Source organism: Medicago sativa, chromosome 7 (assembly GCF_051527215.1).
Source record: "Medicago sativa cultivar Bolivia chromosome 7, Bolivia_mono, whole genome shotgun sequence".
Lineage (NCBI taxonomy): Eukaryota > Viridiplantae > Streptophyta > Magnoliopsida > Fabales > Fabaceae > Medicago > Medicago sativa.
Window position 1 is genome coordinate 56176283 of NC_140755.1, and position 13484 is coordinate 56189766.

Genomic DNA, 13484 nt, shown 5'->3' on the forward strand with positions numbered 1-13484 from the left:
TCTTCCAAGTTTCGACTACTTTTTTGTGTCACTTATAATGTATGTAGTCATTAATCATTATTGGTCAGGGTTATGTAATTGCTTTAAATTAAATTGAACTATATGTCAAATGATGACATCTTTTATTTTGATGATGACAACATAATCTGATTTGTCTAACGAGTGCATTATATGTTTTTATTTTGGTGGTACGTTCAGAGTAATAATTTGTTAATGCCATAAAAAATCTTTGTTCGCCCGTGCGTTGCACGGGTGGAAATACTAGTTGAACTAAACTGAAAAGCCAGTGGATGACAAATATTCTTAGTTTTGTTATGACACACGCAAATCCTTTACTAGCTCGTATTATGGCTAGACCGTCTAGACTTTAGGTTTAGTCACCACATATGGATTTAAGCCTAAAATTAATATTTTTTCCTTTTCAGTCCAAACTTGATGGATACAAGTCATACTCAAATTATATTGTAAATACTACAAATATAGTATTGCAATTATGCGTCTCCCATTATCTCAACTTTTTCTCATAAAGAAGAAATGTTGTATTTACCATTATTTTACTATGAGTGAGGTGTGTCGTGCTTAGTTGTGTCCTCTTAACATGAATTTGAACAGAAAAAATAAAGATTGGAGGACTACAAAATTAAAAGGAGAAACATTTTGGGATCAATATGGCTAAAAGATAGAGCGGAATTAAAATCTCACGATTTTGATGTTTAGACGATAAAAAGAAGTTATCATGTTATTATAACTCAGATGATAAAAAAACTGCATATGCATTTGATATACTACGGTACAACTTGAATTTGCGTGTAGATTTCACCGCCAGCTGTTTCAATTAGAAAAACAAAAAAAAATTAAGGTTAAAAAGTCATTTTGTCCCTGAATGTGTAAAAAGCAGCCACAATAACTGTTGACATGTATTAAAATTTCAACATAGTCATTGACTGTGCACAACGTTAGTTAAAATAGTATTTGACGGTAAAATGCTCCAATAATACTGTCATATATATGTCCTTCAATACACTTATTATCATATCAATCTCTATGAGAAAAAAGTTACTATTAGCATTGGGGGACTATTTTAAAGTCAGATACAATTATGAAATTTTGATATATTGATAGACTATTGTGGCTGCATGTTATACATTCAGAGGCAAAAATGATTATTTGCCCAAAAATTAAACAATTAGACGCAGTGATTTACAAACTCCAAAAAAAAAATTGTACAGAAGAATTCAAATTCAATTATAAACGAAATATATTTTTGTCGGTCTTTACCTATCTTTTGTCGAACTTTGTATCATCAGAACTCATTCCAAGATAAAAAATAAAATAAAAAAAAAACAAAAAGAAGTTGAAAAGTCGAATTAATTAACCCAATATATTCGAGGGCAAAAATGGAAATAAAATAAAATAATAAACAGGTATTATTGTATTGACCAGTATATAAAAACCCGCTCGAATTCTATTCTTTTTCTATTCATATTCTTTCTCTCTCTAAATCACACATTCTGCATTGCTCTCTCTCTCTCTCTCTCTCTCTCTCTCTCTCTGTGCAAGATCCACAAACCCTAGCAAACCCCTTCTTCAGAGAGAACAACACCCTCTCGCTCCATTCCTCTTCAACCACTCTCTCTTCTCAGGTAAATCTCTTCTTCACAATCGCTTTATCTTCTCTTCGCGTTTTTCGTTCCCATTTTCCGTTTTTAGTAAAAAACTTAACTTTTTACTTTACTTTCTTACTCAAATCATTGCTTTTTAGTTCTTATTCTTGATTTTACCGATTTTGTTGAAGTTAGGGTTTTGTTTTTATGTAATGTGAAATTTTAGTGTTACTTTGTTATTTGTTAGATCAATAATGTATATAGAAGTAGAAAAGTTAAATATACCTTTTTTTTTCGTTTTTATTAAAATGGGTCTTTTTTGTTTTTGGGAATAATGACGTTTTACTCTCGTTACTAGGTTAAAGTTTTGATTTTTAGGGTTTATTTTAGAGCATTGATGATGAGAAGTTGGTGGTTTGATTTTGCAGTTGATTGAAACGATTGCAATGGCAACTTCAGAGAATCAAGTTCCTCCGGCACCTGATGTTGTATGTATATCTATGTTCTTATTGTTTTTCATACAATGTTGTGAATCGTGGGTAACGGAAAATAGCGGTTTGTTCAAATGTTGCTACGCTTTAGTGCTATAGTTCCGCTATAGGCGTTATTTGAAAAAACTTTGTACAAAATAGTGTTTAGCAGAACAATAGTGCTATAGTGACGCTATAATCGCTATTTGACAACATTGGGATGATACATGATTTGATTTCTGTTAATGATAACATAGTTGACTGATTTTTAATGTGATTGGTTTAGGTTGGTCATGCCTTTGTTGAACAGTACTACTATATGTTGCATGAAAGCCCTGAGCATGTGCATAGGTTTTACCAAGATGTCAGTAAGCTCGGTCGTCCTGAACCAGATGGTATCATCGGCATCACAACTACAATGGCCGTGAGTCCTCTCTCTCTCTCTCTCTCTCTCTCTCTCTCTCTCTCTGTTGCACTTTATAGCTGTCTATGTATTGGTTGTCCTCTCATACCTCATGTGTAGCCTTTGGTTCTTGTGTGCATTTTCATATATACATGTATTCAATATTCATATCTCCAATTGGTTTGTACAATATCTTGTTTGACATTGATGTAACCATGTTGTAATACTCTTGGCTCTTACTCTACACCCATATGCCTATGCATTGGTGTAATTTCTTGTTTATTTCAAACCTCCGAACATTGCTCTGGATATATATTGAAAAGATGCTGTAACTCCAGACCCCACCTAATTACTTGCTGATGCTTTTTAAATTTATTTCCATTGTACGATCCTCTAAATTCCCATTTGTTAACTTAGATTCTAATAAATATGGATTGAGTGTTAGAAGTGGTTGAACATGAAAACAATGTACTTAATCTTAATATATCTCTCTAAATTTTATATCTTAATGTATCCTATTTCATTTCACCAAGCAGGAAATTGACAAGAAGATACTGTCAATGGGTTATAGTGAACTTAGTGCGGAGATCCTATCTGTGGATGCACAAGAGTCTTTTGGCGGGGGAGTCATTGTCTTGGTCACTGGGTTTATGATAGGAAAGGATAACATTAAGCAGAAATTTACTCAATGTTTCTTCCTTGCTCCTCAAGAGAAAGGCTACTTTGTTCTGAATGATATTTTCAGATATGTTGATGAAAATGAAATCAAGGAACCTGATCATGACATTGGATCTCCTGCCTCTCCTGAGAATGGTAACATGATGCTTAAGGCGTGGTTTTATTAAGGGTTTTTGTTTCATACATTTGCCTGTTAACTTAAGTTGCTTATTTCCTCAACCTTCTTTCAGTGTTGGATCCTCCTGTGCTGGAGACACAAGTTCCAGAGCAAATATCTGTGACTGCTGAGGATGGTGATAGGGAAGAACTAGAAGTCTACAATCCAGAAAATGGGCAAGTGTCTGTTGAAGAAGAGGAAGCTCCTGTTTCTGAGGTTCTTGTTGAAATTCCTAATGATTCACAGAAAGCAGCTGGTTTTGATCATGTTCCTGATGATACACAGAAGGTAGCTGAATTGGCATCCCAAATTGAAGAAGTGCCGAAGAAATCATATGCCTCCATTGTAAGAGTCTCTTCCATAAATTCCCTCTTCCTTTCTTGCTCTTTCTAGACTCTTACCGAGTTTTCATTGTAAATGTTAGTTGTTATATTCTTGACTCTATTACACTGGTGAAAATGCTGAAAATTAAACAGAATGATACTTTGATTCATTTTATCTAGAAGAGTAATAATTTCTAGAAGAATACTTATTATTTTCCTCTGTAACTGGTGGATCTGTTGTAGCTTAAGGTAATGAAAGAGGCTGCTGCTCCGTCCTCCGTAATGACAGCTGCTTCTGTGAGAACTTCTAATAAGATTCAAGAACAGCAGAGTGCTGCTGCACCTTCACCATCCAGTGTGCCTGAAACAAATGGTTCTAGTATAAGTACTAATGAAGGTGGAAACAATCAAGAAACTGAAGGTCTGGTGAACCATATATATATGTATATGTATATGTATGAGACTATTACTTGAATAGTTCAAAATTCCCTGCGTTTATCATAGTGATATTTATTGATGTGTTCAATTGGTTGCCTTTTGACAGCTGAGGGCTATTCAATTTATTTGAGAGGGCTGCCTGGAACTGCTACACATGCCCTTGTTGAGAATATGTTCAAGAAGTTTGGCCCTATCAAGAGTGGCGGTGTCCAAGTTAGGACAGCAAAGGTATTTCACTTGGCGATTCCCTGTTTTTTTGTTTTTTTTAAATGTTTGCTGCTAGCTAATAACTTTTTGGCATATTAATGGGTTTATCAGGGATTTCACTTTGGTTTTGTGGAGTTTGAAGAGGAAAGTGCTGCGCTAAGTGCAATCGAGGTATTTTATTGGATTTAACTTATCTTCAGAAATTCTATATTTAATCATGATTTTCGTTAGTTTCTTCTTTCTACAAATCCACAGGCACATGTTGCTCCTTTGCCATCTTGTTCTACAGTGAAATTGAGTTGTACTTCAGTGCTTGTTAATATGATTGTTGTACTTTTCTTATGCTTCTGAGTTGTGGTTATCCTTTCTATTCATTTGCATGTAGTGTTTGTGTGGTGCAGATGAAATAGAAAGTTTTTGCTCCACTAAGTTCTCATTGTATTTGGCCCTTAATTTTCATGTGTCCTGGCTGATTTTAGAAGTTTTGTTCATTACCACTGGATTATGTTGTCTTTAAGGCCGTAGAGGGTTAAATCCTTTTTTTATTTTTCATTTTTACACTTCGATGCTTTTTTATTTGGTTTTTGGAACTGTTCTGTGTGCAATCGTCTGATTTGTATTGGTATACAACTGCTCTTTATATTTTATTCTTTAATTTGTATCTTTATTTGGTAGTCAATACTTTTATCTGCATTTCAGGCTTCACCAATTCTGATCAATGACCGTCATGTTGTGGTAGAGGAAAAGAGGTCAACTAATCGAGGCAAGTGCTTTTTTATTTAGTACTGGTTAATTTCACATCAAGGTTCCAAATTACTATTTCTGCACATGATAACTATGAAATTTATTGGGTTCGTGTATGGATAGCCTGTTCCTTGTTTGCATGCCATAAGTTGTAAAGAGATTTCTCTCACACTGGACTCTATTTGACTATTAGTTGAAGCATTACCTTCAATAAATTTCTGTCCACCATTTCTCATAATTACAGGGTAGCCTCCAAAGACATTATGGAGTTGATAACTTCAATAAAATGTTTTTAAAACTTGGTTGTGTTGTTTTAAGCGTTTGTTTTCCTTTTGTTCAACAACTAGTGTAGATTTGAAGTCTCAAAGGTATTGATTTGGTCACTTTTTGATGGTTTATATTATTTCTAATTCTTAATTTTTCAAATCCTTGTACACTATTGAGTGTTTTAAATCCTTGTACACTATTGAGGGTTTTAAAAAGGATACAAAATGGTTATTTTGTTTGTCTGTTGCATATTGCCTAGCACCCAGCTACAAAAAAGCATATTACTATATGATATTTTTTTATTACAAGTTTCTGTTTTCCAACTTTGTTGTGATAACTTTTTATTATGTTATATTTTGTGGGGTTCATTGGTTGCTTGGTCTTGTAATAAATTTTTCAGCAATTATTATACTATTATTTTCAACTCTTATTATTGTTTTTAAAATTTTTGCTTTGAATTTACTTCCCAGAAAGAAATTATTTCAGAGGTCCTGTATTGCCAAACTTTTGGCATACAACTAGGGTTCTACTTAGCGTTGCGTCGATTATATTGAATGTAGATGTCAGCTGTTTGCATTTTCTGTTCAGGTTATGGCAGAGGGCATGGAAACTATGGAAGGCCACTCAGTTTCAGGGATGAGGGAGCAAGAGGGCATGGAAACTATGGAAATAGCCGAAGTTTTGGCCGTGGAGACTATAACAGTCGTGGAGACTATAATGGCCGCGGAGACTATAACAGTCGTGGAGACTATAATGGCCGCGGAGACTTCAATAGCCGTTCAGACTTTAATGGAAGAGGGGAATATGGATATGGGTATAGGAATGGCAATCGGGGAGGTTTTTCTAGTCGTGGTGGCGATGGATATCAGAGAAATGATCACATGGGAACCAGTGGCCGCATGAATCGTACTGGCGGGTCTTCTGTTAATTCAGCACCTAAATCTACCACTGCTCGTGTTCCGGCCTCTGCTTGAGGAAGCTATACATCAAAGAGTTAGACTGATTAGTAGTTAATTACAATTTGCAGCAACTGAAGGAATTGGAAAGAATTACATAGCAAACCTTTTTTAGATAAGTTGATTTTTACGAGATTCCCTTTTTTGGTCATTTTGCTTATATTGGAGGTCTTGGGAAAAAAGTAGTTTTCAATTTCTATTCATTACCTAATGAATCTAGCGGTAGTTTTTTTTTTTCCCCAGTTTTATGAAAATATATATTTGGGGTATCATTTTTTGGTACATGCTAGTATTTGGTAGTTTGACTTGATATGTTTGCTACCACCATGACTTTGAGGGAATGATCCTGTAAAACTCTAGTTAAATCTGAATGAAACTTCCCTGTTAGTTCTTAAAGCAGAGGGTACAGTGGTAGTGTTTCTCAAATGGTTGACCTGGCACGGTGTAGGTCATGAACGAATTAATTTTTAATTGCTTTCACATTGCTTTTTTCAATACCTTTATATTGCAATTAAAAATTCTACTCTATACTTGTTATTTATAGATGTGATCTCCAACTCAAATGCCAGCTTAAATATAAATTCCATGTCCACTTGCTGAGCTTTAATTAAGGGCAAATTATATGATACACTGAAAAATTTGTGTGTACTGGTACACCATCTTTATATTAATATCTAACTGAGTTGTTTTTTTGGAAGAAATTTTTTTAATTTTAATCATTTAACTTTTATAATTAATAAATCTTATTTACTAGAAGTATTGATGAAATAAAATTTAATTTTTCTGAATTTTTATTATTTTGAATGATAAAATGTTAAAAAATTAGTAAAAATATTGCTCTTTATTTCATAAAAATGATGGTCAATTTATTGATTTAGGAAGCAAGAGTCAATTTATGTGATTGTACCGTGGAAGTTTTCAATTAAATCTTTGTTGTTGGGTTATATTCCAAGATTGATTAAAATTAGCCTTTTTCCTCCCCTCCCCCCAAAGCCCTCTCTATCTCCCTTCAAACTCCCACACTGAGTGAGGAGAGTGTGACAGAGAAAGGGTTAATTTTTTTTTTTTTAAAAAAAATTAAGCCATTTGGGAATTATAAAATAAATTAAAAAATTGTTTTAAGGAGCTTGAGGAGGTGTGGGAAGGTCTTTCAGAATGAGAAACTATAATTTTCTGTATGATCTTGGTAAACTATATCTCATGTGATATACTTCTCGTTGAGTGGATAAGTAATATGGCTCATAAAATTTCATTATACACATTAGACACATATACTTCATCTTCTTGTTTTTCCATAATCATTCACGGGGAGCTCAAATATTTACGTAAGATGTTTAGACTTACATATATGCTCCATTTCTCCTTTAATTTTGAGTTATCTCGTTGCTTTGTGAGCTTACGTTGCCTAAGATCTTTTTATCATTTTTTGATAAGGTGTATAATTAAGAATTTAATTTATTTTATAAAATAAATTTGTTCTTCTCTGTACATTATTAAGCTTAACTTTTCACATTTAAAAGAAACTCGAGATACTCTCGATTTGCAAATTGTTCATATATAAAACAAGATGTTTGTTATCTTCAAAACAAATAGTTTAGACATATATCAATCATCTTGATTCCAACATAATATTTTCCACGTAATAATTCATATTTCTATAGTTAAACTTATCTTTTATATAGCAAAATTAATACTTATTTTTTTTACAATATTTCACAAGAGTAAAAGTCAATGACTTTCCTCTACAGTATCTATATCAGTGAGTTTAATATAAGGTTGAGTTTATTCCACTATCCATGCTAAATTACTCTATAGTCTCGTCTTATATTCAAAGAAAATTGGATTATCCGATTTGTTGCCACACTCCATTCAACATGATATAATAAAATAGAGATTTGGTTATATGCTTTATGCCTTTGTACCTAAAACCTTAAAGAGGAAATTGAGTAAGAAGATAATTTACGAATTGCAAACCAACCAAGAATTCTATAGGAAGGCTGCATTCCATAAAACTTGGTTCAGTTAAGTGTTTATTTGCCTACATTTGCTCTGAATGCAAGGGGCCACTACCACTGCAAGCACACCAATCTATGGAAAGTGCCAAACTTGACTCTATCTGAGTGTGTATAATTTGATAATAGCACTCAAAATTAAGTTCTAGATGTAGCTGACAAGGTTGAAAGGTTTGGTTAAGTAGTAGTACTATTAAAATAAAGGTATTTCATTTTTCTAACTTAGAATGATTGACTAGGAAAACCTGTATGTTGGGGACGAAGATAATGTGTACATGTATTTAATAGGCTATACATGTATATTGAGAAGGAGGTCCAAAATTCAAATTTGAATATATGATCTAATTTAAGAAAAGAACAGAGCTGCATTCTATAAGGCTTCATGATTATGGTATTTTAAGATCCTTCAACTATTTGATTGTTGGTGTTTTTATGATTCCTTTGTTTGGTGCCATGTTTTGTTTCTATGTTTAGTCAAGCGTAAGGCCATCCACAATGGTGGGTGTTTCACCTATTTAGCACCATGTTAAATAGGAACCTCCATTGTGGAGTATAATATTTGGATGCCTAAGGAGAAGGGTGACTATGGAAGCACCATCTCTCTCTTCACTTTTTGTGGACCCTAATAATAAATCATAATGAAATAAATAAATTTTTGTTGAAATGTAATGATATAGAGTTATTTGTGGGACCTATTTAGTAAATTCTTGTGGTGTTGGGTTGGAGAAAATTGGTTCTTAGTAAGTACACCCTCTGGTCACTATTATAAGCAAAAGTTTGTATTTTAGATTCATTCATTAAATGATGCATGTGATCTATAATAAAGACTACATACATCATTAATTGAATGAATCTAAAATGCAAAATTTTGCTTATAATAGTGACCGGAGGGTGTACTATTGTAAAATGAGTGATGTGGACAAAGGGGTTCCATTTAAGCACTTAAATCGGGGTGTTCTGTTGTGGATTGTCTAAGTATGCTATCATGATGTTTAATGTAATGCCTCAAGAGTGTTTGGCTTTTTGGAACAGAACAAATGGTGACAAAATTTGATACCACTTATAATCAAAATGTGCCTACAGAAGTCAAAGATTGGAAGAAATTGATTTGATTGCTAAATTTTAGATTTTGACTTATCTCTTTATATGTATTGTAGTACAAGGCTTTGTATATGGCAGAAGAATTCCCCAACCCAACACTGTTGTTTCAAATTGTTTGTATAAATATCTGTTTATCTTCGAATGAAATTATTTTACTGTCAAAAAGAAAATTGATAGAAATAAACAGCTGAAGCCAACTTTGATAGGGACAAAACAACCTCAAATTAAGCAAGTATTGTTCAAGATCAACGGCAAATGTAACATAATATTATTGCTTAAACGTCAATGATATAAATAAATAAGAGGAAGACATGTTCTGATTACTATACTAAAGTATTTTACAATTAGAGAACGAAGCAAGAATTTTTCTTGCAAAACTAGAACCTTAGCTAAACGTATAGGCATTGTATAGTAAAAAAAATAGCCATAAAATAACTGCTGCAAGCATATGACACAGCATCATCATCATCGCCAAGTGAGAAGAGAAGAAGCTTAACCATTTTTTAGATACCAAAATTGCAGGCCTGAACAAACTCTAATTCGACGTCAACATACTTTGACCAAAGTGGCTTGAACTGAGTCATTGCAATATCAAGCCATGGTTTCATGTTACCATTGAAATGCACCACAGCTGCATTGTTAATCTCATCCATGCTGATGCTTGGGTTATAACCAAGTCCCAGAACATGCCATGATTTATCCAGTGGCTTCGTTGTTGAGTAATATGTGATTAGACCAGGTGGTAAGGTTCCTAATTTCCATAATGTTCGGTTCTCATTCTGCAGCAGCATGAACATATCATGTTATAATACATGGATATATTTGCATTTCTATTTAAAATGGTAGAATATGAAGTAACTTTGATGAGAATAAGACTAGCATACATGGACAATGATTTATAGTAAAGAATTTCAAGATGCAGCCTCTGGAACCAATGCTAGTGATATGATGATTAACATGACGTTCATTTTAAAGTATCAACCAAGGTTTCAAATCACGATCGATATGGTGGAAAGTCGGAAAAAATTGAGATTACAGCCACATAGTAGTCGCATCAGTGTTGTCAATCATTCATCGCGGAAAATAACACTTTGTTCAAACTACGCTACCCTACAGTGTTATATCGTTGCTATAGCCACTACTTGACTACACTATGTACTTAATCGCGTATGGCAGAATGATAACAGTTTTGTTCAAATTCTATTATGATATAGCAGTATAGCACTACAACAGCTATTTGACAACACTGAGTCGCAACTGTTTTTAAAACCTTGGTATCAATAGGAAACAAACAGGGTTAAACGGTGTTATTAACAATCTAAAACCTAGGATTGTATTTACTACTATTACTACATGCTGTTGAAGAATGCAGAAAAGTTGTGGTAAATAATACAAGAATAGGATAAATATGAGCGTAAAAGTCTTACCAGATTCTGCCAGTAATGATACTCTTCTGTGCATTTTACCCTTCTCCAAGCATCCAAATCAAAGAAATTCATTCCATAAGCCCATGCACAAGCCTTTGGATTAAATTTAGCTTTGATCAATGGATGCGAGAAATTCATGTACTGTGCATATCTATGAAATGATCCAAAACATGTTTCTACAGCTCCATTCACCTTGCCATCCATATCAATCTTCCATAACCCAGTAAGGTCCTTCTGAACTACTATGTCATCATCCAAAAATAAAACTTTATGCAACTTAGGATACATTTCTGGCAAGTAGAATCTCAAATGATTCAAAATGGACAAATATTTAGGATTCCTGAACTTCATATTTGTTGTGTCCTTTGTGGCATTCTCGAGCTTGTTCTCAAAGTAAAATTTCTGCAGGTTAGCGGATTCCAGTTGTCGAAGGACCGGCACATAAGAAGAATTCAGGAATTTGTAATCTTCAACTGCCTTAACCTCAATGTGAGCTCCATTGTAATCCTTCAACTTGAACATCACTTGCATAGCTCCCAAATTCATTTTGTCGGTTACAACATGAAACACGTGCTTCCACGGTTCCTTTGCGTTCTTTGTTGCTGAGTTAACCACAACAGACGCGGCTACAACATTGTCAGAGAACAAGGCGTAGTGATATAGATTAGGATCTTCAACTTCCGGAGGAATAGGCTTCCCCTCATCGATATACTTCTCCGGATGAGCAATCCGTTCTTCCATCAGCCTCATTGATAGACAATGCAAGCTCTTTGGAATTGACTTAGCAGCAATCAAACTTGAGAAAGCACCCTGCTTTTTCGCCTTTGTTAACTGCTCATTTACAGCAAAAATAGTATCCTTCAACTTCTGAATCTTCAGTTGGTTATCAAAGGACTCTTTGGCTTCACCAATCACCTGGCGCGTAGTTTTAATCCGCTCCTTCACTTCCTTCTCCAATTGGCGAACCACCGATTCATCAACAGGGACTGCATCATTGCTGAAAAGATTCCTGTATCGAGGTTTGCTCATCAAATCCGAAAAGTTCCGTGATAGTTCTGCGAAAATCCTAACAAGCTTTGAGCTCTCAAGCTTGAGCTTTCGTGCATAAGAAGCATACATAAGAGCCAAAGACTTATGATCCTCAGCTTGCTTACGGATCTGATCCAACCGAGGCTTGAGCGGATCCGTTTTCAGTGCCAGAACAGATCTCCTTGTCGAGTCAAATCCATGAGCAACACCACCATCATCAGAATCCTAGTACAAAAACCATAACAACAGATCAACATAGCTTCATGAAATCTTTTTCCTTTCCTAGATAAACTATATCATAAAATAACAAACACTTTCCTTTCCAGTTACATATTAAACAAACTTAAACACATTTATTTCCCAAAATAATCACCAAACATCATCCTAGTTGAAAAACACAACAACAGATTAACCTAACTACATCAAATCTATATACTATCCCAGAAAAGAAATGCAAAATTTTCCATATTTATTTTCCTGATAAAATTTAGACGCATCAAACCCTAAATGGTTCTAGAGAGAATCAGATCCGACCCATTTGAACCTAGACAGTAAGATCCAAAAGTAACACCACCCCACCAAATTTTTCCTCAAATTAAACCAACCCAGAAACAAAAAAGACAAAAATTAACAAACTTTAGCAAAAAAACGAAATCACGACCCTATTTCCCGGGAGAAAAAAATCAGAAAACAAAAAGGTTTGTCAGAAAATAAAGTGAAAAGTAAAACTTACCAAGTTTTGTTGTTGATGATGATGAGAGGAATATGATGAATTGACAGTGAAGAGAAAAGAGAGAGTGAAGAAAATGCAGAGAGCGATGAGAGTGAAGAAGAAGGTGAAGGGTCGGATCCTGAAGCGAGGAAAACGAGGATTAACCATGTTTTGTGTTTTGTGAATGAGAGAGAGTAATGATGATGGTTTGATTCAGAAGAAGTAACACTTGGTTACTTGTTCACACTCTCCAAATCTCAGAATTGTTTATATTATAAATAACAGATTTTTGTTTCTCTCTCTCACATACAGTCTTTTTCCTCAAGTGTAGAGGTTTTATAAAGTGAGAATAAGTTGTAGAATTAATAAGTTGTAGAATTAGATAGCTGTATAAAAAAAGATGGTCGTTCAATAAGCACATAGAAATTGCTCACTCAACTAAAAGAATGTGGTTGGAAGCTAGGATTTAATCTAATTTTATATATAATAACAGTTGATCACCAATTATGATTTGATTGGAAGCGAAATTGAAGTGTTTATTGAGTAATTTTCAATAAAATAAGACAACGACTTTCCTAACTCTCTTATTTGTTCAACATAACCGAATTTAACTTTTGATAGACATATTTTTCCGCTTAAAGGAGAATCAGAATTATTTTCTTGAAATTTGGAGAAATTGATTGCGGCTCAAGATTATATATATATTTAGGGAAATGCTACCTTGTGCACTCAAGACACAAATTGAGAAACCAAATATAAAAACTTAATTTTGAAAATCGTGCATTCAATGTTTTAAGTTTAATAATCTCTTATTAAAATGCACTTTATATTAAATCACTCTAATAGCATCTCACGTGATTCTACCAAAGCTTTTACACGGTTGAAGCAAGCTTTAGTATCTGCTCCTCTATTAAGTTTACCTGATTTTTCAAAGAAATTTATTGTTGAAACAGATG

General features: G+C 33.9%; 2 protein-coding genes across 2 annotated transcripts; one reads left to right on the plus strand and one right to left on the minus strand.

The window, feature by feature from the left end:
• Window positions 1–1478: 1478 nt before the first annotated feature.
• On the plus strand, window positions 1479–6643 carry LOC146906933 (Nuclear transport factor 2 (NTF2) family protein with RNA binding (RRM-RBD-RNP motifs) domain-containing protein). The gene is made up of 10 exons (XM_085722655.1): window positions 1479–1643; window positions 2033–2092; window positions 2361–2498; window positions 3014–3290; window positions 3386–3657; window positions 3879–4056; window positions 4180–4301; window positions 4392–4451; window positions 4980–5043; window positions 5880–6643. The coding sequence occupies exons 2-10, from the start codon at window positions 2051–2053 to the stop codon at window positions 6263–6265; spliced, it is 1539 nt and encodes a 512-aa protein (XP_085578781.1). The 5' UTR covers window positions 1479–1643; window positions 2033–2050; the 3' UTR covers window positions 6266–6643.
• A 2952-nt stretch (window positions 6644–9595) lies between these two features.
• Window positions 9596–12773, minus strand: QUA1 (Nucleotide-diphospho-sugar transferases superfamily protein). The gene is made up of 3 exons (XM_085730866.1): window positions 12550–12773; window positions 10788–12041; window positions 9596–10139 (listed from the first exon to the last, which is right to left on the minus strand). Exons 1-3 carry the CDS (start codon window positions 12694–12696, stop codon window positions 9864–9866), a joined length of 1677 nt encoding a protein of 558 aa, XP_085586992.1. The 5' UTR covers window positions 12697–12773; the 3' UTR covers window positions 9596–9863.
• Window positions 12774–13484: the final 711 nt, after the last annotated feature.